The 24,455-nt window shown below is 44.8% G+C and overlaps 1 protein-coding gene across 2 annotated transcripts in view; it reads right to left on the bottom strand.

Annotated features, from left to right (window-relative positions):
* Positions 1–24,455, bottom strand: part of ptprk (protein tyrosine phosphatase receptor type K) — a 539,056-nt gene that overhangs the window by 31,696 nt on the left and 482,905 nt on the right. For both annotated transcript variants that reach the window (XM_067984566.1, XM_067984567.1), the window contains 4 exons: positions 9,442–9,539; positions 8,294–8,410; positions 6,507–6,661; positions 5,453–5,588 (listed from right to left, as the gene is read on the bottom strand). In XM_067984566.1, the coding sequence (XP_067840667.1) occupies positions 5,453–5,588; positions 6,507–6,661; positions 8,294–8,410; positions 9,442–9,539 (506 nt within the window). The remainder of the gene's footprint in view (positions 1–5,452; positions 5,589–6,506; positions 6,662–8,293; positions 8,411–9,441; positions 9,540–24,455) is intronic.

Here is a 24,455-nt window from a genome sequence, read left to right as displayed (position 1 = left end):
GTATCTAAGGACGTTTGGAAGATTATGGCCAGTACCGCAGCATATTCCACCCTTACTTCCCACAGCAACCTAGGATGCATCCCATCCAGACCAGGTGACTTATCTACTTTAAGTACAGCTAGCCTTTCTTGTACCTCCACTATGTCAATTGTTAGCCCATCTAGTATCTCAACTACATTTTCCTTTACAGAGACTCTGGGAGCATCTTCTTCCTTGGTAATGACAGATGCAAAGTACTCATTTAGTACCTGGGCAATGCCCTCTGCCTCTGAGTAGATCTCCTTTTTGGTCCCTGATCAGCCCGACCCCTCCTCTTACTACCCGTTTACATGCCGAGAGATGACTTTTGGATTCCTTTTTAGGTTTGCCGCCAGTCTATTCTCATACTCTCTGTTTGCCCCTCTTATTTCCTTTTTCAATTCCCCTCTGAACTTTCTATATTAAGAACATAAGAAATAGGAGCAGGAGTAGGCCAATCGGCCCCTCGAGCCTGCTCCACCATTCAATAAGATCATGGCTGATCTGATCCTAACCTCAAATCTAAATTCATGTCCAATTTCCTGCTCGCTCCCCGTAACCCCTAATTCCCTTTACTTCTAGGAAACTGTCTATTTCTGTTTAAATTTATTTAATGATGTAGCTTCCACAGCTTCCTGGGGCAGCAAATTCATCAGACCTACTACCCTCTGAGTGAAGAAGTTTCTCCTCATCTCAGTTTTGAAAGAGCAGCCCCTTATTCTAAGATTATGCCCCCTCGTTCTAGTTTCACCCATCCTTGGGAACATCCTTACCGCATCCACCCGATCAAGCCCCTTCACAATCTTATATGTTTCAATAAGATCGCCTCTCATTCTTCTGAACTCCAATGAGTAGAGTCCCAATCCACTCAACCTCTCCTCATATGTCCACCCCCTCATCCCCGGGATTAACCGAGTGAACCTTCTTTGTACTGCCTCGAGAGCAAGTATGTCTTTTCTTAAGTATGGACACCAAAACTGTATGCAATATTCCAGGTGCGGTCTCACCAATACCTTATATAACTGCAGCAATACCTCCCTGTTTTTATATTCTATCCCCCTAGCAATAAAAGCCAACATTCCATTGGCCTTCTTGATCACCTGCTGCACCTGCATACTAACTTTTTGATTTTCTTGCACGAGGACCCCCAGATCCCTTTGTACTGCAGTACTTTCCAGTTTCTCGCCATTAAGATAATAACTTGCTGTCTGATTTTTCCTGCCAAAGTGCATAACCTCACATTTTCCAATATTGTATTGCATCTGCCAAATCTCCGCCCACTCACCCAGCCTGTCTATATCCCCTTGTAGGTTTTTTATGTCCTCCTCACTCTCTACTTTCCCTCCCATCTTTGTATCATCTGCAAACTTTGATATGTTACACTCGGTCCCCTCCTCCAAATCGTTAATATAGATTGTAAAGAGTTGGGGACCCAGCACTGACCCCTGCGGAACACCACTGGCTACTGGTTGCCAGTCCGAGAATGAACCATTTATCCCAACTCTCTGCTTCCTGTTAAATAACCAATCCTCCACCCATGCCAGAATATTACACCCAATCCAGTGATTCTTTATCTTGAGCAATAATCTTTTATGTGGCACCTTGTCGAATGCCTTCTGGAAGTCTGAATACACTACGTCCACTGGTTCCCCTTTATCCACCCTGTACGTTATGTCCTCGAATTCAGCCTGGTTCTCACTTGCGTTACCAACCTGACATCTGTCATGTGCCCCTTTTTTCTGCTTCATCTTTCTATCTCTTTTGTCATCCAGGGAGCTCTGGCTTTAGTTGCCCTACCTTTCTCCCACTTGGGAATGTACCGACACTGTACCTGAACTATCTCCACCTTAAAGGCTGCCCATTGTTCAATTACAGTTGTCTGCCAATCTCTGATTCCAATTTACCCAGGCCAGATCTGTTCTCATCCCACTGAAATTGGCCATCCTGCAATGAGTATTTTTACTTTAGAGTGGTCCATGTACTTTTCCATAGCTATTCTAAACCTTATGATACTATGACCGCTGTTCCCTAAATGTACCCCCACTGAAACTTGCTCCACTTGTCCCACCTCATTCCCTAGAACCAAGTCCAGCAGTGCCTCCTTCCTCGTTGGGCTGGAAACGTACTGAACAAGAAATTTCTCCTGAACACACTTCAAAATTCCTCCCCTTCTTTGCCCCTTATATTATTAGTATCCCAGTCTACATTAGGATAATTGAAGTCCCCCGTTATCACTACTTTATGGCTTTTGCACCACTGCGTCTTGTGGCTTGGTAGCACCACTACTGACCTAGCTGGCCGAGTCCTGAAGGACATAGCTGCCAGACTGGGCCTGCGGCAGGTGGTGAGCGAACAACACGAGGGGAAAAACCTACTTGACCTCGTCCTCACCAATCTACCTGTCGCAGATGCATCTGTCCACGACAGTATTGGTAGAAGTCACCACGGCACAACCCTTGCAGAGACGAAGTCCCGTCTTCACACTGAGGACACCGTCCAACGTGTTGTGTGGCACTACCACAGTGCTAAATGGGATAGATTCAAAACAGATCTAGCAGCTCAAAACTGGGCATCCATGAAGCACTGTGGGCCATCAGCAGCAGCAGAATTGTATTCCAGCACAATCTGTAACTCATGGCCCAGCATATTCCTCACTCTACCATTACCAACAAGCCAGGGGATCAACCCTGGTTCAATGAGGAGTGTAGAAGAGCATGCCAGGAGCAGCACCAGGCGTACCTAAAAATGAGGTGCCAATCTGGTGAAGCTACAACTCAGGACTACATGCATGCTAAACAGCGGAAGCAACATGCTATAGACAGAGCTAAGCGATTCCACAACCAACGGATCAGATCAAAGCTCTGCAGTCCTGCCACATCCAGTCATGAATAGTGGTGGACAATTAAACTAATGGGAGGAGGAGGCTCCATGAACATCCCCATCCTCAATGATGATGGGGCATGTGAGTGCAAAAGACAAGGCTGAAGCGTTTGCAACCATCTTCAGCCAGATGTGTCGAGCGGGTGATCCATCTCGGCCTCCTCCCGATATCCCCACCATCACAGAAGCCAGTCTTCAGCCAATTTGCTTCACTCCATGTGATATCAAGAAAGGGCTGAGTGCACTGGATACAGCAAAGGCTATGGGCCCTGACAACATCCCATCTGTAGTGCTGAAGACTTGTGCTCCAGAACTAGCTGCGCCTCTAGCCAAGCTGTTCCAGTACAGCTACAACACTGGCATCTACCCGACAATGTGGAAAATTGCCCAGGTATGTCCTGTCCACAAAAAGCAGGACAAATCCAATCACCGCCCCATCATTCTCAGCCCCAGGACATTGCTGCAGGAGTTCCTCAGGGCAGTGTCCAAGGACCAACTATCTTCAGCTGCTTCATCAATGACCTTCCCTCCATAAGGTCAGAAATGGGGATGTTCGCTGATGATTGCACAGTGTTCAGTTCCATTCGCAACCCTGCAGATAATGAAGCAGTCCCACATGCAGCAAGATCTGGACAACATCCAGGCTTGGGCTGATAAGTGGCAGGTAACATTCGCGCCAGACAAGTGCCAGGCAATGACCATCCCCAACAAGAGAGTGTCTAACCACCTCCCCATGACATTCAATGGCATTACCATCACCAAATCCTCCACAATCAACATCATGGGTGTCACCATTGACCAGAAACTTAACTGGACCAGCCACATAAATACTGTGGCTACAAGAGCAGGTCAGAGGCTGGGTATTCTGTGATGAATGACTCACGTCCTGACTCCCCAGAGCCTTTCCATCATCTACAAGGCACAAGTCAGGAGTGTGATGGAATACTCTCCACTTGCCTGGATGAGTGCAGCTCCAACAACACTCAAGAAGCTCGACACCATCCAGGACAAAGCAGCCCGCTTGATTGGCACCCCATCCACCACCCTAAACATTCACTCCCTTCACCACCTGCACACCGTTGCTGTAGTTTGTACCACGTACAGCATGCACTGCAGCAACTCGCCAAGGCTTCTTCGACAGCACTTCCCAAACCTGCGACCTCTACTACCTGGAAGGACAAGGGCAGCAGGCACATAGGAACAGCACCACCTGCAAGTTCCCCTCCAAGTCACACACCATCATGACTTGGAAATATATCGCCGTTCCTTCATCGTCGTTGGGTCAAAATCCAGGAACTCCCTACCTAAAAGCACTGTGGGAGAACCTTTACTACACGGACTGCAGCGGTTCAAGTCGACGGCTCACCACCACCTTCTCAAGGGCAATTACGGATGGGCAATAAATGCTGGCCTTGCCAGTGATGCCCACCTCCAGTGAACGAAAAAAAAAAAAAAAAAATAGGGGCTTCCCTTGGATCAAAGGAAGGATACTGTCCCCTAATCTTTAGTACCCTTCTTTGCAATGCCTGAACCATGTGAGGAGGGTACTGGGGGCTCTTTGGGAAATTGCTTCCCACAGAACGTCAGTTTGAGACTCAGTCAGAGCCAATTGAAGAGAACAAGGATTTTGGACTGTTCATTTTCTTGCCTTGAGCAAGTTCATCTTTTGGGAGTCTTCTATTCTCATTTACATCTCGCTATGTCTTTCTGCCTGTGTATAGTTTGTAAACAATTTTACAACACCAAGTTATAGTCCAACAATTTTATTTTTAATCCCACAAGCTTTCGGGGGCTTTCCCCTTCCTCAGGCGGTGTGGAAGGGGAAAGCCCCCGAAAGCTTGTGGGATTAAAAATAAAATTGTTGGACTATAACTTGGTGTTGTAAAATTGTTTACAATTGTCAACCCCAGTCCATCACCGGCATCTCCACATCATGTGTATAGTTTAACAGTACAGTATTTGCAGTCTTTCATAGTAATCAGAATGTGTTGGGCATTCCAAATGGTCTCGAGTACAACAGGCCATAGCTAAGTGGTACAGATGAGTATCATGGCATACAATCCTCAGTATATATAAGGATGCAGATTTCAATTCATTAAAGATCTGTCTGATTATGGAAACTGCCTTTCAGTTGTAATTGAATAAAAGTGTTGGGAACTAGCTCGGTTGCTAAATTTAAATCTGAGATAGATAGCTTTTTGGCAACCAAAGATATTAAGGGATATGGGCCAAAGGCAGGTATATGGAGCTAGATCACAGATCAGCCATGATCTTATCAAATGGCGGAGCAGGCACGAGGGGCTGAATGGCCTACTCCTGTTCCTATGTTCCTAAAAGTCCAAACCATAACCTGGTACTTTAAGGGTAGACCCCAATCCAAACACTATTGACATGAAAAAAACAGACTATTGCTCAAGCTGACACTGATTTCCAACTGTCCTTTCTTACCTAAGAAAGACATTTATAATGCCTGAAAGAATAATGACACTATGTCATCATACAGCTCTGCAACTAGAAGCTCTGTGTCCCTTGATCATACTGATTTGAATCTTACCTCTGTCTGGACCATATTGATACGCCTTGATCGTAATGCTTTAACGCAGTTATAGATATCAACAACTCCTTCTCGCTCTGCCATATCTAACATAATATCTATAACTATATAGCAGCCAGTTCTTCCTGCCCCAGCACTGAAAACATAGAAACAGAAATGAGAATTTAATATAAGACATTTAGTCAAATACACACAGTTATTTATAGACTGTCCTTTAGCATAACCTAACTGTTGGTTATGCCAAAGTTCAGTTGACAAATAAATATCATTATTAGCATCATCAACAGATTTAAACTGAAAAAAAAATTCAGTGAGAAAATCTTTTAAGTGTTACACTCGTGACTACTAAAGTTTAGATTTAGATAATCACTTCAGCGTTAAAAGAATGATTTCATTTGCAAACAAATGACATTCAAATTTAAAATATAAATCAGGTTAACATCAAAATTCAGATTAAAAATCATAATTCAGTTATAAAAAAATCAATATAGTGCAGAGTTTAATCTCCAACATGCTGCATATATAGAAAAGAGCTGTTTTCAAGACTCCATGTATACTCCACAAAGTTCAAGTTTGTAAAAGCGATTGACAAAGTTGATTCAGGTAAATTGTACACTATGTTAAAGGGTTCAAACACACGGGGACAGATGTTAAACATTAGGATGTTAGGAATAAGAAGGAAAGTCAGGTGGAACCTTTTTTATACCAAGTGCAATAGTGGAATAATTTATCAGGAGAAGGTCAATGAAGTAACAGTATAAATGGGCTCGAGAATCAGCAGTATTTCTGGAGAGAGAAGGGATTGAGGAATGTGGTGAGCAGGTGGGGTTGAGATGCATCATAAAAGGACTTGCTGGCTGGGCCAAGCTGCCTGTTCCGACAAATTCTAAAGTTATGATGTTCACTGAAGAAGCAACATGGTTACTTGGAGTGAATGCATACTTGTAATCTAGTGATGTGTAACACACACACACACACACACACACACACACACACACACTAAACTTAAAAGTTTAATTATATTATAGAAATATATACAATAAGTATAACTAACCTGCAATGTACAACTACTGGTCCTGCTCCTGGGGGATTTGAGATTTTCACACGACGGATAAACGCCAGTAAACCAGTTGCATGATAAGGAACACCATGATCAGGCCAGCCAGTGAAATGAAACTGTTTAACTTCACGAATTTCATCAAAACCTCTCTGAGAAGGAAATAAACAAATATTTTCAAAATAGTTCAGTTACTGAATTCATTTTGCAAGGGGCTGTTCAATGCATTCTTTGCCAAAATCATTGTATAAACTTCTAAACATATTGTGGCCTCTCACCAGGGCTATATTCATGACTATCTAGTTTCCTTTCAAATTATTCCATCTGTGTTGTAGTTGATAACTCATCCTCAGACTCATCCTACTACTCAGGGGTTCCACACTACTCTGCACACTCCTCCACTCTGTTTCTTCTGTATATACATGACCTCTTCCATTCAGCATCCCATCCAATATTCAGCAACTTTCTTCAGGTCACATGCTCTTGGTGCTCATAACCTCCACTCCTCACACAGTTTAATAGCTGAATCACTACATCACCATCATTTCCTTCAGTGAAGCAATGGAAATCCCATTTCTTTCAATTCTCCAAATCTCTTGAAAGTCCAACCAACAGCTACCACCTCTTACTTTTGATGGTTCCAACTGTCATCCTTCTTTGTCTATCCACATTTTTGGCCTCACCGAGTCTAATGACAACAAGTGGACTCCCACAGCTCTATTGCTGAAGCGTTCTCAAAGATGACCAATTTCCTCTTTTGTGCCAAACATACTACCTTTCCCCTCAACAACTCAACTCTCTAAAATGAACCTGGGTTTAAGATTTGAATACTGCTCCCATGTCTGGAGAAGCTCTTCTGATACTTCTCTTGTACTTCTGGACGAGTAACAAGGAAATATCATCATCTCACAGGTGATACTGCTCTCAATTCTAGACTCCAGCCTCTTTTTTTTTATTCTAACCTTCCTTGTCTGTTTTATCAGTTGTACTGTGGTCTGTGTTCCACTGAATCTTCCTCACTTGTTTCTATGGAGTTCCAAATATGCAATCCTACAGGTGTTTCCTCCTCCCTGTGTGCCCACTGTGTTAAAATCAAGACATTCTTTCCTCGGACATAAAGAATATGGGACCCCTTACCTCCCCAGTCTTTCCATCCTCCTGCATTTAAAATCCAAATCTAATAATTACTTCCTAATTTAGCTCATTTCTTTTACTCTATTCAACCATGATTGCTGTAGTATGGCTCGTAACTGTGGTTTCTCAGTAATTTTTTAAAAATTGGCTAAAGTGCAAAAGTAACTTCATCACCATGCTTTTTTTTTGCTATAAATATCTTAAATGGATATTAGCTTATTCCTTTTTGGAGAAAAAATAACCTGTGCATAATGCACATTTAGAAGCCTTCAATTAAGTTGTCACAGAAATATAAAAGCCAATTGGTGCCTAAAACACACTGCTGACTTGCACATGCATTTACTGCAGGCAATACAGAGCTACAGATCAGAGCTTAATATATTGTACAGTTGCAAGTATTGGCATGAAATTTGATTTGCCTCTATCAACTGCTTTGCCCATCAATTCATTTCTCCATCCAATATGAAATACCAAATATCTTACCTGCAGATATTTCCTGTTAAACTGTGGTTCACATCATGAAGGTAAAACACAATTTGAACTATCACCCTGCCAGAATTCCATTTCTCCTAAATATCGTTACATTTGAGAAATGTTCGAAAAATACTAAAGAGAAAAGACATGAAGTTAAGGATGATAAATCTGCCTACCCTTTCTAATGTAAATGTTCGAACTACATATTCTGCAAGTGGTTCCTCGTCCATGAATGTAACTTTAAAATCTGCATAAACTTCAGAATCATCTGGCCAATATTTGTAGCATTTCACCTAAAATTTTAAAATAAGAATATTCAAATGATTGAGAACTGTAAATTTTAAAAGAATATTCAAATGATTGAGAACAGCTCTAACAACTTTACACTGCACGTTCTGGCCTCAGAGTGGGAGCTAAAGTTTAAGTTTCAGTCATGCAATAACGATCATATTGCTTTGCACCAGCTTTGTTGAAACTGTTAATAGTCTTGCTCATGAAAGCTGTGTGTGTTTGAATACACAACTCACAGAATTCTTTCCCAACAGTGGAAATTTAAAGGTTCAGATAGCGAGGAAGGGAGAGAATCCCTGCTTTCTAAACATTCAAAATGAGTTCAGGTCGGTTTAAAAAAAGTCCAGGGAGTCCAATGGATCCTTGAGCGCTTTGTAAGCCAGGTGTGACACTGCATTGGACTTACACTCCATATGATGTCAAAACTAGGCCGCGCAAGACTATTTTCTATCGAACATCCCAGTCCACTTCACTTTGGATTGACACTACAAGTTTTATGTTAGTGCGAAGCAGAAATCACTTCATAAGGATGCTAAACAGATGCAGTGTAAATGCATCCTAAAATTAATTTGAGTTCCCAAATATACTCTGTAATGCAGTATTTAATGTCTTCTTCCCCACAATTGCCTCCTTCCAAAGTGAAATCCTGTTTTCAAACAGGCTATCTCAATAGACACGAGTGAAGAGAAGCTTAACAATAATTGGACAAGTTATCTTGCAAAGCTTCCAAGGTAAAGCTTGAGAATGGGATAGAAGCCCAGGAACAAATCAGGACACTTCCTTGACCTCTTGGTCAGAGGATATTACATCATGTAGTCACCCAAAGTGGCAGAAAAAAATCATTTTCAAAGAGAAACAAAACCGAGGTACAAAGAAATCCAAAAATGAAGTGTCAGATTTTTTTTTAGATTTTACATCTGAACAAAAATAGGTATAATCTGATTATTCATTAAATGCTAATTACAACTGAATATTTCTTCAAACTTTAAAACTCATCCTAATGCATTTATTTTTCTATTAAAAGCAGACTTACTCTTCCAACTTCCACCAGATTAGTGACCATGACGATACAAACTGATTGCTCTTGCCAAGCCATTCTCCAGAAATCATACACAGTTTCATGTACTGGCCCTAGTAGATGAGGAGTCATAATATTTCTTTAAGTAATTGTGAATATGTATAGCCACAGAAATTATTCATGCACCAATTATCATAGCATTAACATTCTGCTTCATTTTCATCAAAATATATTCGGGGCAATTTTCTCAATGCGCCCCTCTGATGCAGAGGAGCACATACCAAAAAAAATCACAGAAGCATGTCTGGTGGGTGAGGCTCCATTCCAGGATTGTGCATTCAGAAAATCGGCACGATTGATGAAACAGATAAAAAGAACAAAAAACACAAATGCTGGAAATACCCACAGCAGGTCTGCCAGCATCTGAAAAGAGAATGGACAAGTTTGCCCTTTGTCAGAACTGGAAACTGAATGATAGATGAGCCCTGAAAAGGAGTGAACAACAAAAAAAGAGAAAACAGAGAGGAGTCAATAGTCATTTGTGCTGACTTTTATCAGAGAGGCAATTAATGGAATGACTGGCCTGCAAACTACTTTTTGAAAAGTAATAATGACTGATAGATGATATACAAAAATTATCAAAAGTAGTCAGCATTCTTGACTTATGACTTCTACCTGCTGTTGTCTTCCCAAACTCCCCTCGCTTTTGTCTTCAGTCTTATTGAGGTGCTCACTTACTTTCCAGTTCTGACACCTGAAACAACAACTGGTCTTTTCTCCTTTCAGAAGCTGATTGCCTTGCTGTGATCAGCGTTTTCTGATTTTGTTTAAACAGACATTGTTTCCCTGTTACCCTAGAATGCAGAACTTTTAGAATCAATATTTAGCATATTTGTATCAATACACCAAAAAATTAATGTAAACTAATCTGCTTTAATGTTGTGCCAATACACATCTTATGTGATAATCAATTTATTGGCCCATAAATTGCTCTGAGCAGCGAACCAGTAGATTTAAATTCACCCACTAAGTTACCGCCTTCTTTTTGGCGGCAACTTCCTTGAAACGCAATTTCAAATAACATCAGCGTTCTTTCCCGGGCTGTGTGAGTGGTGAAAGGATCTTTAAAGCCCCTCAACCAATCACTTGAAGCAAGCCATGCTGCGGGAACCAGGAAGTGCAGTTCATAGACAAACAGCACAGACTAAAAATCCGGAAATGCCCGATAAGATATTATAAAATGACAGAGAAAGCGAAATAAAGAGAGGATAAGATTAAAAGACTCAGATAAAAGAGTCAGAGGAAAAATTTTAAAATGTCCAAAAGTTTGTTTTTAGTGCCAAAGAGGTTGTTTGGCAGTCACTAAGACTTACCATGCCGTTAAAACTTAGTTTAGACTTTAAAAACAGTACCTGTTATGTAGCGATATTAGTTAGTGCCCAGCTGGCCTGGAGAGCAAGTTTCTGCTGGTCCATTGATTCTATTGATTGCAGCCGGCGATGTCCCTTTAAGGCGAAGCTGTCACATCGCCGGCGAACCAGGAAGAGCAAGTTCCTGATTTCCGCTTTTGACTGCGCATGTGCGGAACTTGCTCTTTGATTTTGCCACTAGTAACGGTGAGTGCTATTGGGCTCACCGTTATTTTGAAAGCAATTTCCAGCCCAATATATCAAATTGTTCTACCACTACCACCATCATTTACCTCCGTGTTAGTCAGCTCATAGTGTACTCTTAATGCATATCCTAAGCCTGAGGGTCAAAATCTGAAATTGTGCTGTGGGATCGTATTCATACCATAAAAATTTTGCAGATCCATCTTTACACTTTAGTGAAAAAATACCAAGAGTGACTGTACGATAATTTCACACACACACACAATTTACTGAAATCCTAGTAACATTCTAGAATGAAATAGTTTTCCCCTCTTCCTCCCATCCCAAACACTATGCAAACTCTTTCAAAGTTGCAATATATTGAGAAACAAAGTGCAGACTTGCATTCGTTAATAAATCCTTGATGCATTTTGAATACTGAAAGTTACTTCAACTAATTTCTGAAGTATGCAATTTTCATTAACGTTTCTGTCCATTTGTAACATCCATTGGAAGCTGGTATGTACAGTACTTCAAAATGAACACAATAGATTTTATACAACTATAACATTAAAGTGATTTGCCTATGTTGCATTATCAATTCATTAAATTATCTGGTTGGATCCCAAAACAGGCTTTTGGGTGGCCTTACAGATAAATTTCTCAAGCTTGGTAACAAACTTCTGTAGTTGATTGTAGCTGACTTGGCTGGATGCAGTTACAATCTGAAAATGTTAGCAGAGAAAGGTCCATCTATCACTTTGATGCAAAGATAATTTTTAATCATTTTGAGTGACAGAGCAAAAATTTAATAAATGCTTCAATACTTCAAGAAAACAGCTTTCAATCAAATAGAGAAATTGCTCTTTTTTAAAGGGGCAAGCTCAAAACAGAACCTGAAATTCAGAGGAAATTATTAAAATATAGATTTTAAGCCAAATTCAATAGTTTCTTCCTTTGAAAGGAAAGAATTGCATACATGCATCAAGCGACATTTTGCACTTTGCATATGGATTTCTACATTGGAAGCAATGCACTGAAAAGTTCTGCTACCGTCCTGTTTCAGAATTGAGAGGTTTTCCTCTAGCCTCTCCAAACTGGGAGTTTACAAATGGAGAGACACGAAGAATGTGAAATATATAATGGGTTTTTGCACCCAGTGATAGGTTTCTCTTTTGTTCAAAAATGTGCATTTATTCAGTTGACAGTGGGTGGCACACAAACCTGATGCTGGACAGCTCAATACTTCAAAATGTGAGAGACTAATACATTCTCCACCCTATCCAGTCAAGCCAAATCAGTTACAATCAATCAGCTACAGCAAATGATATCATTCCATTAAAACATGAAGTTGACAGTGAGGTTAGCCAAAAGTCTGTTTTGCGATCTTACTAGATAGTATTTGGAACTGATAAAGTGACTTGGGCAACATTTTCAATGTGATAATGGATGCTTTACACCACTCAGACACGTAGAAAGAAGCAGCAGAGCACCTTATCAGCATCTAAAAACATCAGACCTGTAAAGTCTGCTGCTGCGTGATGTGCACAAAGTACTTAAAGCTGTTACTGCATCTATGAATGGAAATCCTGTTTAAACATTGCATAGCGTTGCATGTGTAAAGATCATCACTTAGATTTTGAGTAATTTCCTTCCATATACACACAAAGTATCCAGCTCTTGGATGCAGTTTAAAAGTGAAAGCTCCAGTGACAGAGCAAAATCTTGCCATTGTATTAGAGAATGGACTGTTGGCTCTGGCCCAATTTTATATCTCACATATGAAAGTTGTTCTCCTTAATTACTGGCAGCTTATCACCAATTGTATTAAAAACCTAAAAAGCCATTCAAACCTATCTCCCAGAACAATAAGGGTAGTGTGCTAAACGACTGCCAACCAGCCCTTTTGTATCAGATTTTCTATCAATCTTAAACTTTCCTTTTCCACATTCATGAATATAAAAATTGTTTACCAGTACTAATGCAAAGCAACTTGATATTTTTCCAGTATATTTCATATGGTATTAGCAGCCCATCTGTGGAGGATATGCTCTTTTATAACAACAGAAGTGTTATGCCACATTATGCACAAAATATTATTCTGCTGCTGAAGTTGTATTTAATATGGCCACAAAGTCTAATCTTTATAAAAAGTCACATACTAGGGTCAGAGGCTAAGTATTTGTTGCTGGACAACATCCAGGCTTGGGCTTATAAGTGGCAAGTAACATTTGCACCAAACAAGTGCCAGACAATGACCATCTCCAACAAGAGAGTCGAACCACCTCCCCTTGACATTCAACGGCATTACCATCGCCGAATCCCCCACCATCAACATCCTAGGGGTCACCATTGACCAGAAACTTAACTGGATCAGCCACATAAATACTGTGGCTACAAGAGCAGGTCAGAGGCTGGGTATTCTGCAGCGAGTGACTCACCTCCTGACTCCCCAAAGCCTTTCCACCATCTACAAGGCACAAGTCAGGAGTGTGATGGAATACTCTCCACTTGCCTGGATGAGTGCAGTTCCAACAACACTCAAGAAGCTCGACACCATCCAGGACAAAGCAGCCCGCTTGAATGGCACCCCATCCACCACCCTAAACATTCACGCCCTTCACCACCGGCGCACAGTGGCCGCAGTGTGTACCATCCACAGGATGCACTGCAGCAACTCGCCAAGGCTTCTTCAACAGCACCTCTCAAACCTGCAACCTCTACTACCTAGAAGGACAAGGGCAGCAGGCACACGAGACCACCACCTGCACGTTCCCCTCCAAGTCACACACCATCCCGACTTGGAAATATATTGCCGTTCCTTCATCGTCGCTGGGTCAAAATCCTGGAACTCCTTTCCTAACAGCACTGTGGGAGAACCTTCACCACACGGACTGCAGCGGTTCAAGAAGGCGGGTCACCACCACCTTCTCAAGGGCAATTAGGCATGGGCAATAAATGCTGGCCTTGCCAGCGACGCCCACATCCCATGAACAAATAAAAAAAATTGTTGCTGATGTAAATTTAACTATAGATTGGCAGATGCTTGTAAATCTCTGGCTCCATTTATCGAGAGGCCAGGTTCTCAAGAACTGAAGAAACTTGCATGAAACAATTGGTTTTGAGACTTTATTAAAAATGCTACTTATTTGTTAGTAAATTCCCTATATGTTCAGTTGTGATTTGTTGCTGTTTATGACTATATTTGAGCCAATCAGATGCAATTTTGACACAAACATTGCTAGTAGGACACTTTCAAGAGAGATGAACACACTAAATTCAGGACTATATTTATATAAAGACTTTCTAATATTAAGATAGTGATAGTTCCTTTTGCTTGAAAAAAACTAACGCTTTAACTCTTGCACATAAGCTACATTTTGAATCTCTTCCAAATATAGCAACTGTAAACCTCACCACTAAGCAAAACACTTTGCGGATTCCACGTCACTCAATCAGCTCCAGCTAAATACTTGAAACACCAAAGCCAATGTCTTTAGTTCCTGCCATAAACTCTGTACCTTTACAATCAACTCCATGCTACACCCCAGCCACTGATTCAGGCTCAACCAGACAAATCAAATCTCAGTGTCATATTTAAATCCTCATTCTCCAACACCCACCCAAGTATCACGCCAAGTTTCTCACCGAGATATCTTCACTGCTTTCCTCCCTCAGCCTCTGCACCGAGCAACTTCTCATCCTGGGTGACTTCAACCTCCATCTCAACTCATCATGCTCTCTCTCCTCTGAGTTCACAGCCCTCCTATCCTCCCTTCATCCCTCCCTCCATATAAACTCCCCAACCCATATTCATGGCTATCCCCTCGACGTTGCCTCTATGCTCCCATCGGGTCAATCACGGATAAGGCCAACTCTGATCACTTCATTGTATCCCTCTCCACCCACAACCCCCCCTGGAAAAAAATCTCCCCCAAGACACTTACAATTGCACTTACAAATTACCAACTGTCCAGCCTTTCGCCCTCCATTCACCATGACATTTCTGCAGCTACTGATCTGCTCAATCACACCCTCACCTACACCTTTGATGCTCTTGTTCCCATTAAAAGCATTACTCTCTCTCACCCTGGTCATTCTCCCTGGTATGGCCCTGATCTCCACTCCCTTAAGTTCAAGGGACGTGGAATTGAAAGTTTTTGGCAGACAACTGGTTGAGCCATTCATCGCCAGATCTGGCTGGACCACATAAAGCAGTATCAGATCCTGCATTCCTCTGCCAAAACTACTCACTATTCCTGGAATAGTGGAATGCAAAGATAACACCCGGCTTCCCTTTGCAACTACAAGCCATTTTCTTAAACCCCTCTCCCCTGCCCCCTCCACTGTCACTGCAAATGAAAAGTGCAAGGAGCTCATGGACTTCTTTGTCACCAGACCATCCATTCATAGAATCATAGAATCATAGAAGTTACAACATGGAAACAGGCCCTTCGGCCCAACATGTCCATGTCGCCCAGTTTATACCACTAAGCTAGTCCCAATTGCCTGCACTTGGCCCATATCCCTCGATACCCATCTTCCCCATGTAACTGTCCAAATGCTTTTTAAAAGACAAAATTGTACCCGCCTCTACTACTGCCTCTGGCAGCTCGTTCCAGACACTCACCACCCTTTGAGTGAAAAAATTGCCCCTCTGGATCCTTTTGTATCTCTCCCCTCTCACCTTAAATCTGTGCCCCCTCGTTATAGACTCCCCTACCTTTGGGAAAAGATTTTGACTATCGACCTTATCTATGCCCCTCATTATTTTATAGACTTCTATAAGATCACCCCTTAACCTCCTACTCTCCAGGGAAAAAAGTCCCAGTCTGTCTAACCTCTCCCTGTAAGTCAAACCATCAAGTCCCGGTAGCATCCTAGTAAATCTTTTCTGCACTCTTTCTAGTTTAATAATATCCTTTCTATAATAGGGTGACCAGAACTGTACACAGTACTCCAAGTGTGGCCTCACCAATGCCCTGTACAACTTCAACAAGACATCCCAACTCCTGCATTCAATGTTCTGACCAATGAAACCAAGCATGCTGAATGCCTTCTTCACCACCCTATCCACCTGTGACTCCACTTTCAAGGAGCTATGAATCTGTACTCCTAGATCTCTTTGTTCTATAACTCTCCCCAACGCCCTACCATTAACGGAGTAGGTCCTGGCCCGATTCGATCTACCAAAATGCATCACCTCACATTTATCTAAATTAAACTCCATCTGCCATTCATCGGCCCACTGGCCCAATTTATCAAGATCCCGTTGCAATCCTAGATAACCTTCTTCACTGTCCACAATGCCACCAATCTTGGTGTCATCTGCAAACTTACTAACCATGCCTCCTAAATTCTCATCCAAATCATTAATATAAATAACAAATAACAGCGGACCCAGCACCGATCCCTGAGGCACACCGCTGGACACAGGCATCCAGTTTGAAAAACAACCCTCGACAACCACCCTCTGTCTTCTGTCGTCAAGCCAATTTTGTATCCAATTGGCTACCTCACCTTGGATCCCATGAGATTTAACCTTATGTAACAACCTACCATGCGGTACCTTGTCAAATGCTTTGCTGAAGTCCATGTAGACCACGTCTACTGCACAGCCCTCATCTATCTTCTTGGTTACCCCTTCAAAAAACTCAATCAAATTCGTGAGACATGATTTTCCTCTCACAAAACCATGCTGACTGTTCCTAATTAGTCCCTGCCTCTCCAAATGCCTGTAGATCCTGTACCTCAGAATACCCTCTAACAACTTACCCACTACAGATGTCAGGCTCACTGGTCTGTAGTTCCCAGGCTTTTCCCTGCCGCCCTTCTTAAACAAAGGCACAACATTTGCTACCCTCCAATCTTCAGGCACCTCACCTGTAGCGGTGGATGATTCAAATATCTCTGCTAGGGGACCCGCAATTTCCTCCCTAACCTCCCTTAACGTCCTGGGATACATTTCATCAGGTCCCGGAGATTTATCTACCTTGATGCGTGTTAAGACTTCCAGCACCTCCCTCTCTGTAATATGTACACTCCTCAAGACATCACTATTTATTTCCCCAAGTTCCCTAACATCCATGCCTTTCTCAACCGTAAATACCGATGTGAAATATTCGTTCAGGATCTCACCCATCTCTTGTGGTTCCGCACATAGATGACCTTGTTGATCCTTAAGAGGCCCTACTCTCTCCCTAGTTACCCTTTTGCCCTTTATGTATTTGTAGAAGCTCTTTGGATTCACCTTTGCCTGATCTGCCAAAGCAATCTCATATCCCCTTTTTGCCCTCCTGATTTCTCTCTTAACTCTACTCCGGCAATCTCTATACTCTTCAAGGGATCCACTTGATCCCAGCTGCCTATGCATGTCATATGCCTCCTTCTTCTTTTTGACGAGTGCCTCAATCTCCCGAGTCATCCAAGGTTCCCTACTTCTACCAGCCTTGCCCTTCACTTTATAAGGAATGTGCTTACCCTGAACCCTGGTTAACACACTTTTGAAAGCCTCCCACTTACCAGACGTCCCTTTGCCTGCCAACAGACTCTCCCAATCAACTTCTGAAAGTTCCTGTCTCATACCATCAAAATTGGCCTTTCCCCAATTTAGAATTTTAACTTTTGGGCCAGACCTATCCTTCTCCATAGCTATCTTAAAACTAATGGAATTATGATCACTGGTCCCAAAGTGATCCCTCACTAACACTTCTGTCACCTGCCCTTCCTTATTTCCCAAGAGGAGGTCAAGTTTTGCCCCCTCTCTAGTCGGGCCATCCACATACTGCATTTGCTGCTTCCCTCCTTTCCCCTAGCCCACCAAGTCAAACTTCCCCTAAGGTTCCCCCCTACCCTAGTTCTGAACTCACGTCTTACTCTAGTTTCTCTCCTATTTTTTTTTTATTCGTTCATGGGATGTGGGTGTCGCTGGCGAGGCCGGCATTTATTGCCCATCCCTAATTGCCCTTGAGAAGGTGGAGGTGAGCCGCCTTCTTGAACCGCTGCAGTCCGTGTGGTGAAAGTTCTCCCACAGTGCTGTTAGGTAGGGAGTTCCAGGATTTTGATGCAATGACTATGAAGGAACAGCGATATATTTCCAAGTTGGGATGGTGTGTGACTTGGAGGGGAATGTGCAGGTGGTGTTGTTCCCATGTACCTGCTGCTCTTGTCTTTCTATGTGGTAGAGGTTGCGGGTTTGGGAGGTGCTGTTGAAGAAGCCTTGGCGAGTTGCTGCAGTGCATCCTGTGGATGGTACACACTGCAGTCACTGTGCGCTGGTGGTGAAGGGAGTGAATGTTTAGGGTGGTGGATGGGGTGCCAATCAAGCGGGCTGCTTTGTCCTGGATGGTGTCGAGCTTCTTGATTGTTGTTGGAGCTGCACTCATCCAGGTAAGTGGAGAGTATTCCATCACACTCCTGACTTGTGCCTTGTAGATGGTGGAAAGGCTTTGGGGAGTCAGGAGTTGAGTCACTCACCGCAGAATACCCAGCCTCTGGCCTGCTCTTGTAGCCACAGTATTTATATGGCTGGTCCAGTTAAGTTTCTGGTCGACGGTGATCCCCAGGATGTTAATGTCGGGGGATTCGGCGATGGTAATGCCGTTGAATGTCAAGAGGAGGTGGTTAGACTCTCTCTTGTTGGAGATGGTCATTGCCTGGCACTTGTCTGGCACGAATGTTACTTGCCACTTATCAGCCCAAGCCTGGATGTTGTCCAGGTCTTGCTGCATGTGGGCTTGGACTGCTTCATTATCTGAGGGGTTGCAAATGGAACTGAACACTGTGCAATCATCAGCGAAGATCCCCATTTTTGACCTTATGATGGAGGGAAGGTCATTGATGAAGCAGCTGAAGATGGTTGGGCCTAGGACACTGCCTTGAGGAACTCCTGCAGCAATGTCCTGGAGCTGAGATGATTGGCCACCAACAACCACTACCACCTTCCTTTGTGCTAGGTATGACTCCAGCCACTGGAGAGTTTTCCCCGATTCCCATTGACTTCAATTTTACTAGGGCTCCTTGGTGCCACACTCGGTCAAATGCTGCCTTGATGTCAAGGGCAGTCACTCTCACCTCACCTCTGGAATTCAGCTCTTTTGTCCACGTTTGGACCAAGGCTGTAATGAGGTCTGGAGCCGAGTGATCCTGGCGGAACCCAAACTGAGCATCGGTGAGCAGGTTATTGGTGAGTAAGTGCCGCTTGATAGCACTGTCGAAGACACCTTCCATCACTTTGCTGATGATTGAGAGTAGACTGATGGGGCGGTAATTGGCCGGATTGGATTTGTCCTGCTTTTTGTGGACAGGACATACCTGGGCAATTTTCCACATTGTCGGGTAGATGCCAGTGTTGTAGCTGTACTGGAACAGCTTGGCAAGAGGCGCAGCTTGTTCTGGAGCACAAGTCTTCAGCCGGGATGTTGTCGGAGCCCATAGCCTTTGCTGTATCCAGTGCACTCAGCCGTTTCTTGATAGCTCGTGGAGTGAATCAAATTGGCTGAAGACTGGCTTCTGTGATGGTGGGGATATCGGGAGGAGGCCGAGATGGATCATCCACTCAGCACTTCTGGCTGAAGATGGTTGCAAACGCTTCAGCCTTGTCTTTTGCACTCACGGGCTGGACTCCGCCATCATTGAGGATGGGGATGTTTACAGAGCCTCGCCCTCCCGTTAGTTGTTTAATTGTTCACCAACATTCACGACTGGATGTGGCAGGACTGCAGAGCTTTGTTCTGACCCGTTGGTTGTGGGATCGCTCAGCTCTGTCTATAGCATGTTGCTTCCGCTGTTTAGCATGCATGTAGTCCTGAGTTGTAGCTTCACCAGGTTGGCATCTAATTTTTAGGTACGCCTGGTGCTGCTCCTGGCATGCTCTTCTACACTCCTCATTGAAGCAGGGTTGATCCCCTGGCTTGTTGGTAATGGTAGAGTGAGGAATATGCCGGGCCATTAGGTTACAGATTGTGCTGGAATAGTGAGGAGGACTTTGCAGGATCGACTGGGCTTGGTTTGCCTTTGTCGTGTCCGGTGCCTAGTGGTCCGATGCAGAGTGGTCTGATGCAGAGTGGTCTGTCCAGTTTTATTCTTATTATGACTTTTCGTCGCGAGATTGTACAACTGAGGGCTTGCTAGGCCATTTGAGAGGGCAATTAAGAATCAACCACATTGCTGTGGGTCTGGAGTCACGTCTCGGCCAGACCGGGTAAGGACAGCAGGTTTCCTTCCCTAAAGGACATTCGTGAACCAGATGGGTTTTTACGACAATCCGGTAGTTTCATGGCCACCATTACTGACACTAGTATTTTAATTCCAGGTTTTATTTAATTAATTGAATTTAATTAATTGAATTTAAATTCCCCAGCTGCCGTGGCAGGATTTGAACTCATGGGCTTGATTTTCACACCCGCAATCGGGTGCATTTGTGGTGGGGGGGCTGCGAAAATCGGGGATTCCCGGGGCGTGTCCGTAGCCCGGCTCCAACCCGCCCACTTCCGGGTTCCCCACTGACGCGCTCGCATGCGCGCGCAGCCCCCCCACGTGGGACTCCCGCTGTTGGAGTGCCACTTAAAGTACTTGAACAGGTACTTCAGGTTGTTTACAGACCTGATTGACCTGTTATTTTAGCAGGGATGGGATTTTGCAACTGACTGAGACTGTTTCCTGTACTGGGGGAAACACTCCCAGTTCAAATGGACATGTTGCAGCCATCAGCCTGTGGCAGCTGCAAAGGTCCATTTGACAGGTGTGCGGGGGAGACCCTCACTCATTGCAGGAGGCCACTCTGTCACTTTGGACAAAGTTTGGCCTCCACCACCCTCCTCCTAACAACAAAATTCACCAACTTGCACACTTACCCCGGGGACCAGACACATGTACCTATCTTGCGGACCCCCTCAGATGTACATCTTACGGATGGGGGCCGCCGTAGCTGCAGTCATGACCTCCTCGGAGGGCGAACAGCATCACCAGCCTCGCCGGCCACCTCTGACATGTGGAGCTCCACAACACAGTGCTGTGACACATCCACCTACACAGCAGGAGGGAGGGCAAAGGCAGAGAGAGATGCGTCGCAGAGGGCACTACCCTCGCCACAGGGTCCACAGTCCGAGGCTCAGCTTCCTGGACCTCTCTGAGCAGCAGCGCACACGGAGGCTCAGAGTCACTCGACACGTAGTCGTGGACATCTGCAACCTCCTTCATGCTGAGCTGCTCCCGGCTGGCCCGAGCACCATCAAAGTCACCACTGCCCTCAACAACTTCTCCTCCGCATCCTTCCAGGGTGCCACCGGGGACATCGGCGACGTCTCTCAGTTGTCTGCACAAAAGAGCCCTGCAAATACACCTACACCCACTCTGCAGTGACACAATGGGTGGTATCAGTTGTGGGTCTTCATGGTGATCCTCAGGAAAAGGCATTATTGCACAAACCAGACAGGATTCGCAAAGACGTGGCAGTAGTGGTGCCAATATAATATGTAATGTGAGTTGATCAGAAATCAAATATAAGTAAAAACCATGACAAGCCCTCAAACACCCTCGTGCATCCCCTTCATGCTCACAACACGTTTGCCTTACGCTTCCGACTGCACATATGTGATGCATGCCCTGTGGCTGCAGCACAGGTAGTGGCAGGTTGAGTGAGGCTGACTATGAGATAGAGCCATAAGATTGTATGAGGATTGGGTTGAGTGGTAGGGGTGGGATGAGTACTGGCGAGGTGAGTAGGTGCAGGTACGATGAGGATGATGTTTGAATGGGTGTGAGGGGTGATGTGACAGAGTAGTGTTGGCAGTGCAGAAGGAGATGTGGGGCGGGGGCGGTGATGTGGCAGACGGAGTGTAGGTGAATGAGTAAGTGTACTCACTTTGGCTGACCTACTTAAGTCATTGCAGCGCCTCCTGCACCGTATGCAGGTGCACGATATGTTGGTGGTGCAGGTGACCTCCTCTGCCACCTCGAGCCAGGCCTTCTTGGTGGCAGAGGCAGGCCGCTTCCTCCCACCCGCTGGGGGGGGGGGGGGGGGGGAGATCTCTCTCCTCCCCCTCCGCCTCACCCCATCCAATAAGAGCTGGAATGAGGCATCATTAACCTGGGAGCAGCCTTCCCCCTGGGCTGCTCCATGCTGTAATTTTTCCTATTTCTTGCAGCATCAGTCAATGGAGGACTGCCCCTTTAAATAGGGCTCCTCCAGCTGACAGACCTTACTGCGCATCCAATCAGCCTGCAGTTGCGTGCGGAGCAGACTGATTTCACCGGGCGCGTTACCCACGCGTCCAATCTACCCCCCGCCATGGTAATATCGGGCCCCATGACTCCGGATTATTAGTCCAGGCCTCTGGATTACTCGTCCAGTAACATAACCACTGTGCTATCTCCCCTCATGTCCTCTCTAAGCTCATCTGGACCATAAGACTCACATCCTGCTCCCTCAACCCTATTCCCACCAAACTGCTGACCACCCAACTTCCCTTCCTGACCCCCAAGTTAGCTGATATTTTTACGATTCCCTCTCCTCAGGTACTGTCCCCCTTCCCTTCAAATCTGCCGTCATCACACCCCTCCTCAAAAAAACCACCCTAGCCTCTATGGCCTTTCAAATTACTGCACCATCTCCAACCTCCCTTTCCTCTCCAAAGTCCTTGAACGGGTTGTTGCCCCTCAAATCCATGCCCACCTTTCCCGCAACTCTATGTTTGAACCACTCCAATCAGGTTTCCACCTCTGCCACAGCACTGAAACGGCCCTCATCAAAATCACAAATTACATCCTACGTGACTGTGACCATGACCATGGTAAACTATCCCTCCTCATCCTTCTCGACCTGTCTGCAGCCTTTACACTGTTGACCACACCATCCTCCTCCAACGCCTCTCCTTCATTCATTGTCCAGCTGGATGGAACTGCGCTCACCTGGTTCCATTCTTATCTGTCCAGTTGAAGCCAGAGAATCCCCTGCAATGGCTTCTATTCCCACTCCCACACCGTTAGCTCCGGAGTCTCCCAAGGATCTATCCTTGGCCCCCTCCTATTTCTCATCCACATGCTGCCCCTCGGCGACATCATCCAAAAACACAATATCAGATTCCACATGTACGCTGACGACACCCACTTCTACCTCACCACCAACTCTCTCGACCCCTCCACTGTCGCTGATTTGTGGCATTGCTTGTTAGACATCAAGTACTGGATGAGCAAAAATTTTCTCCAACTAAATATTGGGAAGACCAAAGCCATTGTCTTTGGTCCCCGCCACAAACTCCACTCCCGAGTCACTGACTCCATCCCTCTCCCTGGCCAATATCTGAGGCTGAACCAGACCGTTCACAACCTTGGCATCCTATTTGGCCCTGGGATGAGCTTCCGACCACACATCTGCTCCATCACCTTCCACCTCTGTAACATCGCCTGTCTCCGCCCCTGCTTCATTTAATCTGCTGCTGAAACCCTCATCCATGCCTTTGTTACCTCTAGACTTCACTATTCCAATGCTCTCCTGGCTGACCTCCCATCTTCTACCCTCCATAAACTTGAGCTCATTCAAAACTCTGCTTCCCGTATCCTAACTCACACCTAGTCCCATTCTCCCATCACCCGTGCTCGCTGACTTACATTGGCTCCCAGTCCGACTCGGAGCGGAGCTACAGGCGGGAGCGGACCTAGGAGAGAGCGCGGGACTCGGAGACTACTAAAGGCCCAGGCTCGAGGGCCTACCCGCACTCGGAGCGGAGCTACAGGCAGAGCGGACCTAGGAGAGAGCGCGGGACTCGGAGACTACTAAAGGCCCAGGCTCGAGGGCCTACCCGCACTCGGAGCGGAGCTACAGGCGGGAGCGGACCTAGGAGAGACGTACGTGAGTCTTTTTCCCCAGCGGGGAGGGAGCTTCGCGGGCTTTTTCAAAGGCAGGGGGCGGGGCCAATTCATTGGTACCCGTATATAGGTGGAGCGGTTGCTAAACCCGAGACACGACACTAGTAGTGACTCCCACCCTCCCACCTCCTCTAACCTTTTGGGGGGTAGAGGGAATTTAAAGGGTAGGTTCATTTTTATATTTTGTTTTCAGGGACTTAACTCCTGGACCTAAGATAAATAAGAAGCAAAAAGTAATCCAAGTGGGACGTCACCAAGGAAGAGGTAAGTGATTGGTTGGTGAGTATTTTCCTGCTGAATTTGTCTAAGGTTAGAGTTTGTGGATTCTAGGGTCTCTGTTGTGTAGTGGGGGACTGCTGTTCAGCAAGGGCCCTTGAGTATACCTTTTAATTGAAGTGAAATTGGTGGGATTCATTTAATTTGAATTAATTAGTTAAAGGGTAAGTCATGTCAGGACAGCCCAGCCTCGTGTTATGCTCTTCCTGCTCTATGTGGGAAATCAGGGACCCTTCCGGTGTCCCTGACGACCATGTGTGCGGGAAATGTATCCAGCTGCAGCTACTGACAAAC

This window comes from Heptranchias perlo, chromosome 5, assembly GCF_035084215.1.
Source record: "Heptranchias perlo isolate sHepPer1 chromosome 5, sHepPer1.hap1, whole genome shotgun sequence".
Taxonomy (NCBI): domain Eukaryota; kingdom Metazoa; phylum Chordata; class Chondrichthyes; order Hexanchiformes; family Hexanchidae; genus Heptranchias; species Heptranchias perlo.
The sequence above is the reverse complement of the archived record's forward strand: the minus strand, read 5'-3'. Positions and strand labels throughout refer to the sequence as shown.